Source organism: Dromiciops gliroides, chromosome 1, assembly GCF_019393635.1.
Source record: "Dromiciops gliroides isolate mDroGli1 chromosome 1, mDroGli1.pri, whole genome shotgun sequence".
Classification (NCBI taxonomy): domain Eukaryota; kingdom Metazoa; phylum Chordata; class Mammalia; order Microbiotheria; family Microbiotheriidae; genus Dromiciops; species Dromiciops gliroides.
In genome coordinates this window covers 705,842,351-705,851,567 of record NC_057861.1, presented here as the reverse complement: position 1 = coordinate 705,851,567, position 9,217 = coordinate 705,842,351, and the positions used below count along the sequence as shown (strand labels likewise).

At 49.1% G+C, this 9,217-nt stretch overlaps 1 protein-coding gene across 1 annotated transcript; it reads right to left on the bottom strand.

Moving 5' to 3' along the window:
* Positions 1–227: 227 nt before the first annotated feature.
* On the bottom strand, positions 228–7,497 carry MRPS25 (mitochondrial ribosomal protein S25). The gene is made up of 4 exons (XM_043972689.1): positions 7,253–7,497; positions 2,959–3,065; positions 2,207–2,294; positions 228–668 (listed from the first exon to the last, which is right to left on the bottom strand). Exons 1-4 carry the CDS (start codon positions 7,384–7,386, stop codon positions 476–478), a joined length of 522 nt encoding a protein of 173 aa, XP_043828624.1. The 5' UTR covers positions 7,387–7,497; the 3' UTR covers positions 228–475.
* Positions 7,498–9,217: the final 1,720 nt, after the last annotated feature.

The following is a 9,217-nucleotide window of genomic DNA, read 5'->3' as shown; positions in this document are numbered from 1 at the left end:
TTTCCTGAGGACCTTGAGCACTTCATGCTACTCTTACATAAATGTTGAAACCCAATATTGCTCAGCTCTGTAGCTTTTCTTGCAGCCCTTAAAATTCAGAAGTATTGTGGTTACAAGGACTAGAGTATGAGGGTCGGGAGAATAAGGGTAAGTGGAACTTTGCTGGAAGAGAGGCTTATGGACAGGCAAGATACTCTGATACTGACTTTTCACTACTGCCCAGTAAATACGATTAGGGAACTAGTGCTTTATTAGCAAATTAAGGCTTTTCACATATACCCCCCCAGCTTTGCTTTGTCTTCTTGCTCCTCTGGCCTTGTGCTAGTGTCTAAAATGGGTCTTTTTGCACACGAGGTAGCGTGGGCTGGCCTGGGAGCTTACCAGCGGCTGGCTCTCCATCACCTGGTCTCTAAGGCCTTGGGCTTTCGGCACAGGCTCAAGTGTCCCAGGCACCAGAAGCCTCCACCATGGGCCCTCAGTCTTGAGCATTGGCTTTCATAGCAGCTTTGTACTTGCCAGTCATCTCTTTAGGCAAAGGCACAATGGCAGGGCAGGGGACCTGTCCTTCCACTTCACAGATACATTCCCGCAGGCAATATTTTTTGGGTCCAAAGTTAGCTGGGTGAGAGAGCTTCTTTTTCTCTAGCTCCTCCATCTTGAGGACTTCACTGTTAAAGAACAAAGATAACAAGACCTAGTGAAATAAAATGAGTTTTCCTTTGAGCCAATAACCAAAAGAGGGGGAGAATCCACATATCTGTAAGCCTCCCCCTGTGCTGTGACCTCTGCAACAGCCACGGGCCTAAGCTTTTACTCATGATGGTGCTGGAACAGAAGTACTAGACCTAGGTTCTATTGCTAGACTTCTGATTTACTTTGGGGCTCAGGCTGCATTCCCCTTCTAAAATACAGTGATGAAAACCCCTGTCAACATTTCCCCCTCTCTGAAGGATAATGACCAGCATTCTTTGTTGAAATGACCATTGTTTATTATTGGAACAGGGGCTAGGGTCAATTCTTGCCTTGCCACAGTAACAAGCCCAGAATGGGGTGTGCAGAAGCCTCCTCTCATTTACGGAGAACACCAAATCATCTCCCAGATTTACTTTCCTTAGAGGTGAGACAAAAACCAGTTTGCATTCCTCAAAATCATGCCACCCTGGGGAAGGGGGCATCTAGAAATTCTCACTTGTAATCTCAGTGTGTATAGGAAGGCACACTAATGCTGATACTAAACATCATCTCACCCAAACTCAGTTCCTGGAACTCTTTCCCTAAATGCCAACAGCAATTATGATGAAACCAATTTAAGTCCATGTTAACAAAACTTTCGCTCATAACAGAGGTATTTTATTCAGGACAAAAGCAGTCTATAAAATCAGCTACTGTATACAAATCAAGTCACTAGCTCCCTGCTAGAAAAAGCTGAGGGGAGAAGAAAAATTAAGTGAAAAATCTCTCTTCTTGATTGGAGAAAAAGCATCAAGCCACCAGCTACCTTTCCCTCTTCCTTGTGTTAGATGTAGAAAGTCTTAAAATTGGGGAAGTTGGAAAGTTCATGATCATCTTTCAAGTCCTTTAAAACCCACTAAGGAGAACCAAGGGTCAAAGGGCAAGGGGGATTTAATGCCAAGAAAACTTCTAGATAGGAGAAAAATACATGGGAGGAGCCTTTGATTCCAAACTAGACTCGGGATGAGTTGGAGCAAAAGCACGGTCAAGGCATTTATTTCTTGAAAAAGTTCTAAAACTCTGAGCTATATTTCTGATAAAAGCACTGCTGTCTCAATGGCTTTAAGTGCCTGTGGCCCATGACCATGCACTGGTCAGGTGTTTTAAGATGAGTGACTCCTTGAAAGTTGCCATTTGTAAAGCAAAACCTGAGAGACATCAACTCTCCCAGTCCCACGTGGTTTTAACAAATACTTGGGAAATGATGCTAACCTGCCTGATGAGTAAACTGAAATACAAGTGAAAAGCCCTTCCTCAGCACACCCTAGAGCGAGTGCTCTGTCAATCCCCATCATCACGACGACGAGCCAAGGAGAGTCGGGCACTGCATGGGATCTGGCACCTGCCCGTGAGACGGCTGATAACTCCGCCCTGCCCTCACCCCTGGAAATGCCAGCCGCTGTCTTTTTCACCTTCTCCTCGGTCCTCAAGGTTAATCAGGTGGCTGACTTCTGACTCAGCACCAACAACTTACTCATTCTTCCCCAGGATCTTTCTGATGTGCTGCACGATCTCTTTGTTGCTCTTGTCCTCCACGTCCACCAAGACCTGCTCACCGGAATCTAGAACCGGAAGCACAGAACGGGATCCTGCCTGATTCTTCACAAGGCCTCGCCCTGGTTTGAACAGACTTGGCACCAAGACACCAAAGGAAGGGATGCGGGGGAAAACCAAGAGGACACTGGGTTTGGGGAGTGGAGAAGGGAGGCATGGAATGAAGCACATTCTCCTCCTCTGGGGGCATGACAACTCCCCCCCTGTGGCCACCTAGGTATCTCAGCTGAGCTTCAGAAAGCCCCCGTGGGCAGCTTCAAGGCACACACTGATGAAGTGTCTTCTAAGAAAGGTGCTTGGGGGGGCGGGGGCAGGGCAGCTAAGTGGTGTAGCGGATAGAGCACCAGCCCTGAAGTCAGGAGGACCCGAGTTCAAATCCGGCCTCAGACACTTTACTAGCTGTGTGACCCTGGGCAAGTCACTTAACCCCAAATGCCTTACCCCACCCCACCCCCAAAAAAAAAGAAAGAAAGAAAGGAGCTGGGTTCAGCCTGGGCTATCAGGGGGTCGCTGGGTCAAGGAGTCGGGGCAGAGGCAGAAGACTGGCTGAGGCCTGAATTCATCTACAGCCACTGAGGGAGGAGCACCCAGGGCCAGGCCCGAGCTTCGGCCTCGGCCTGCGGTGAGAATGTCTGCACTAGGCAACTGAAGAGCACACTGCCGCCAACTCACCTAAATAAAAGCGCAGAAAGGGTGATGGCGTCATGTTCTTGAACATCATGATCTGCACCCAGGGGTTTTTGTACTGAATCTGAGGAATGTTGAAAAACACAAATTTCCTACAAAAGAGTAAAGAATCCATTAGGTGGCACAACAGTGACACCTTCAGCAACCCCGCATTTCTGTGTTATTTTCCCCATTTTACACCGGAGGAAACAGAGGCTCAGTGATATCAAGCTTCACTGACAGAGGCCAGAGTGATCCGGTGCAGAACAGGGCTACAACACAGACCTGATGTCCCCACACCAAGAGCTACCAACTCTGAAGTTCATGGCTAGAGTGATCACGTCCGGGTGCTGCAGGGGGATGAGAAGGCTCCAAGCATTACCCTGGACCATGGGCCCTTCCCCTCCCCTTTTCACCTTCTAGAGAAGGCAATGCAACAGTGAGTGATGCCTGTCCTCCCAGCTTCATGGGGTTTTGAAGTATAAAGTATGGTGTGATAAGGGGCCACATTTCAGAATTTTCTGTCGACAACTGGGCACTGAGGCAGACAATCAAAATCACAGAGTGCGCACTGTGACCAGAGACTGAAGATGGTTCCCACCTCCACCCACCTGCTATGGGACCAGCTCCTACAAGGCTGCTGGGAACAGGCTTCTCCTTCCACACATTTTTCTGGGGCGCTTTGTCTGGGTTCCAGGTCTACCCCTAGAACATTCTACTTGCTGCATTCTGTTCCCCATTCAAGAGTGAATTTGTTGCACACGGGCAGCTGGCCGGAGGAGAAAGCAGTGGCTTTGGAGCCAAGGGACTTGAGTTTAGAAGATGACACTATGACTTCCCCCTTGGTGACCTTGGGCAAATAACCTACTGGGGGTGGCTTGCATCTGCAGTCTGGTACGGACTAGCTAGGTAAACTGAGGCAGGCCACTGAATCCCTAGGTCTGTATCCTCATCTACAGAACAGGGTTAGTTAACCTCTACGTTCCTTTCACTCCCTAAATCTAAATCCTGCGCCCAACAAGTGCTCAGTCGGATTTAAGTCTGACGATCATTTCTGTATCCCTTGTCTGCTTATTGTAGGTGTTTAGTACTTCAACCATCTTCAAGTATCTGAAAGATTACCACATAGTGGGCCAGCTGGACTCATGCCTGGCCTCAGAAGGCAGAACTGCGAGCCTTCTGGGGCAGGTTTGAGAGGTTGATGTCAGATAGATCTAAGGAATAACTTCCTAGTAATTAGAGCTATTCTGAAGAGGGTGGGCAGCTGGGGGCACAGAAATAGAGTGCTGGGCCTGGAGTCAGGAAGACTCATCTTCCTGAGTTCAAGTCTGACCTTACTCCCTGTGTGACCCTGGGCAAGTCACCTAACTCTGTTTGCTTCAGCTTCCTTAGCTATCAAATAAGCTGGAGAAGGAAACAAACAGCAAATGACTCCAATACCTTTGCCAAGAAAACCCCAAATGGGATCATGAAGAGTCAAAAGAGAAGTGGATGGGTTTCCTCAGGAAGGAGTGGCTTCCTATATCACTGCAAGTTTTGTGGAGGGAGAATTGGTGCATGATCTTTTGCCCATAGATGATTGTGTGCTCAATGCAACAGAGTCCGGATCAATTCTCTGCTGCTTGTGCTAATTGTGGCCCAACAATGAGCACCAAAAAACCCAAAGTTCTCCACCAAACAGCACCACACCATCCATATGAGGAACCATCAGTTACACCAAATGGATGCCATTTATATATATGGCATATATATATGGCATATATATATGGCACTGGATGCCATGGATAATCTCACTCACCTTGGCCGTGTACTTTCCAGGGATGTACACATCGATGAGCTGGATGCAAGAATTGCTAGGGCTAGCTCAGCATTTGAAGGCTCAAAGGGAAGTATAGGAGAGAAGTATTAGGCTGCCTACCAAACTGAAGGTCTTCAGAGTCGTTGTGCTGACTTCACTGTATGTCTGTGAAACTTGAATAGTGTACCAGCTCCATACCAGGAATCTGAATCGCTCCAATTTGGTTCTAGATACCGAAGTCCTTTCTTGAGCTGATCTGCCAGGCATTCAACCCCTATTGCAGAGAGCTCACCCCTGATGTGCCGGCCACATTGTTCAAATGCCAAATGTATGTTTGCCTAAAGGACTATTTAATGGAGAACTCACACAAGACAGGTGCTCACACGGTGATCAGAAGAATGGATACAAGGACACTCTGAAGGTCTCTCTGAGCAATTCTGGAATCAATTGAGACATTGGCATGGGACGGCCTAGCATGGTGTGCCCACATCAAAGAAGGTGCTGTGCTCTGTGAGCAAAGCAGGATTGCAGTAGCTCAAAAGAAATGTGAGATGCACAGATTTAGGGACATCTCTACTCTGAATGTTCATGGGGACTCTTTGTGCCTAAGCTATGGTAGAGCCTTCTGAGCATGTATTGGTCTGATCAGCCACAGGTGGACATTCGGTACACTGACCCCGACACAGTGATGTCATTTTGGTTCTCTTCAAGCACGAAAGACAATAACCAGCCAACCTATCACTGATGCAGAAGGACTTCTTGGTCCAGAAGAGGTTGGACTACAAGGCTTCTGAGCTACTTCCTGAGTGAATGATGATGGATCTAGTTATTAAGGGAAATCAAAGGTCTGGGGGCAGACAGATAAAATCCTTTGGAATATCATGGAAGGCAGCCTCCCATAGCCACTGCTTGTGTTTTTGTGTCCTCCAAGGTAAAAAGGAGTGTGACCATGATGCTGCACTATGTGATCACCAACTCTTTATGAACTCAAATGAAGTTTCTGCTTTTTAGTTGTGGTGATGACAAGGTCACAGGATTTAGAGGTAGAAGGTCTTGGAGATGAATTCTGAGCCCTTCTCCACAAATAAGGCACAGAGAGGTAGGGCAGGCGAAGAAAGGTTCAAATCCAAGACCTCACACTTATTACACACGCAGTTCCTTTCTGATCTAGGATTTCCCCTGCCTGGAGAAAACAACTCCTGTCTACCTCTCTTCACTCCAGCACCACTGATGCACTTCAGCCAGAAATGTTCCTTAAATGCTAGTTTCACCCTACAACCTAATATGACCACGAAGCTCTGGAACAATCTCCTTCGATGTTAAATTCAAATCTCTCAGCCTCCAAGTAGCACTCCAATTGGGGCTCTCTGACCCAGGTAAGGCAATAAACATGCCCCTCCCAAGCCCCTCAAGGTCTGTCAATGCCCGGTGGGCACATCTTTGCTCAAGGCCCTTCCCCACAGAGGAAATGCCTTCTCAAGTCAAACCACAGCCATTCAGATCCAGCTCCAAACTTCCCTCTTCCAGAAGACCCTGAACCACCCAATATGAACATGGGCATAAAGCAGAACACGACGCAGTGTTAGGGTACCCACTCCTGGCTAGGGGGTCACCAAGAACAGCATTCCAGGCATAGATGAAGGTGAGAAGCAAGGCAAAGAATCGGGAAACAGCCAGCGCTTTGCTTTGGCTGGAGGACAGGAAGCCTGAATGGGAGCAGACAACTGTGGAGGCCTCGAAGGCTAGGCTTAATTTCCACCATTAGAGCCTCAGGAACTACAGGACAGAATTATGTTTTGGGACGATTGATCTCGTCAACAGGCATTTATTATGCCCCTACTCTGTGGCGGGCCCTGGGCATGCCAAGAAAGGCAAAAGTCAGTCCCTATAATTGAGCTCAGTCTAATGGGGCTGGGGGTGGGAACAACATGCAAACATACTGTGTGTGTGTATGTGCGGGAAAAACTGGAGATGCTGGGGGGAGGGGCGGAAGGCCCCGGAATTAAGAGGGATAAGGACTTGCTGCATGCAAACGGTGGGTGAAGATGCCCCCAAGACCGGAGGACCTGGAATTGGAAGCAGGAGACCCAGTAGACCTCAGCTTTATCTGTACAGTGAGGGGTGGGCTAACCATAAACTCCTTGGGGGCTGGGACGAGTCTTCATCTTGCCTTTACCTTGTCAATCCCCTGGCATGGGGCCATGCACCTGGTAGGTGCCTAATAAACGCCCGCTGAATTAATCTGAGAAGTTTCTAAGGCCCCTTCATTCTCCTAAGAGCCACGGTATCCTGGGGTCCCTGGAAAGGTCGAGGGGGCAAAGGTCAAAGCTCTGCCCGAGGTCGCCCGGGATAAAAAGCCGCAGGGACAGAATTTGCACCCAGCGCTCTTCCCCTTGCTCCGGCCTCCCCTCCCCCTCCCCCAGAAGCTCCGGCCTCCGTTTCTCCATCTGTAGGATGGATACAGCCGCGCGGGCGGGGCGGCCCGAGGCCCGGCTCACTGACCTGGCTCCTTCGCTCAGCTCCCCGTGGGTGTTGTAATTCACGGTCATGACCTTGACCGAGCTCTTAAACACGATGTCGCCCCGGCTCAGGTACTGCAGAGTCCGTCGGATGGGGAAGCGCCCCTTCATCGGCATCTCGACGGCGGCGGCGGCGGCAGCGCCCGCTGGGTTGCGGAGCTGCAGGACTGGAGAACAACCGGCCACACGCTCCGGCGCACTTCCGCCTACTGCGCAGACTCGCGACCCTAGAGGCTGCGCAGGCGCCGTCCCGCAGTAGCCTGGGAAATGTGGTTTCAGGGCTTCCGGCCGCACTCCCGCCTACTGCGCAGACTCCCGCGGATTCCGCGGTCCTGGACGCTGCGCAGGCGCTACCGTGAAGATGCCTGGGAGTTGTGGTTCGAAAGCTCCCAGCCGTGTGGGGGCGGGACGTTCTGTGTCTCCTCCTCTTCCCAAGGCCCTCCCTCACCTCCTCCAGTCACCCCAGAGTGCCGGAGTGCGCCGACTCCTCACTAGGAGACATACGACCTTAACTTCCTCTCCAGAGTCTAGGTGGCACCCAGAGTCTTTGCTCTAGCGCGGTGAGGCGCATTCGGAGGGGGCGTAGATGGTCTGTTTCTTTCTCTTATGTCTATGATTTATGAGCACGGGTGCAAAAGGCAAGCCTCCAGTGTCACAAGTGAATGCATTTTGGGTTGGGTGGTGGCGCCTTTTGGGTCCGCCCGCAGTGCAGAAGCAGTGACAGTATTCCCCCGTCCCCATCTGTCAATCCGATTAGAAGTTTAGAGATCCATCCTGCCCAAATCGCCGCCAACTTCTTTACCCATGCATGAGCCCTAACTAGTCACTTACGAAGTCAAAGGACGTTCGATTTCATCGCATACTTCATCATCTTCTGTCTCTGTCCTTCCATATGTAGCCAAGCAGAATCCTCCTGACTTCTGGGGGGTCTCTAATTTGAAGTATATTCACCAGACCATACATAAGATGGTAAATGGTGATGCTTTACTGTTATAAATCTGGTGTCTTCTGTGCCCTGAGGCCATCTTCCCAAGACCCTAGGTAACAGTGGATAGAGTGCTAGGCTTGAAGTCAGGAAGACTCAGACACTTATTAGCTGTGTGACCCCGGGGGAAGTTACCTAACCCTGTTTGCCTCAGTTTCCTCATTTGTGAAATGTATTTTTGCCAAGAAAACCCCAAAGGGGGTGATAAAGAGTCCGACACAATTGAACAGTTAGTGGCAGCTTGGAAAGGGATCGCTATGGATGAGAAAGATTTTGTTTTCCTCTACAGGTCCTTTGTTCCCTGCTCATCACATACTACTCTGTGGTTTGGGTATAAATGCAACCAAGAAGGGTTTTATTACTGCAGGGGCATATACAAAAGCCCTGTATTTGGAATCAAGACATGGCTTTCAATCAGTTGTCATCGCCTTTTTGACCTTGGGAAGGGAATAGAATTTTAGAGCTTGAAAGGACTATAGAGATTATATAGGGGCAGCTAGGTGGTACAGTGGATAAAGCACCAGCCCTGGAGTCAGGAGGACCTGAGTTCAAATCCGACCTCAGACACTTGACACTTACTAGCTGTGTGACCTCGAGCAAGTCACTTAACCCTCAGTGCCCTGCAAAAAAAAAAAAAAGAGAGATTATATAACCCTCTCATTTTGAAGATGAAGAAATTGAGGCCCAAAGCAGATAAGTGGTTTATTTCTCATTTATCCCTCATTACTCAGTGTTTAGTGATGGATCTGGAACAAATAATAGATATTATTAATCTATATGTATGTATACATATACATACATACATACACCCTTTATTTGGATCAGGGAGGGTCTGCACCTGTGGTTTCATGGATACAGAGAAGTCTCTTCGGGGCAACTGATCTATAACTGAAATTGTTAGAAAGGTGAGGGGTTAAGTGACTTGCAGATGGTCACACAGGTATCCTGTGTCAGAAGCAGGGC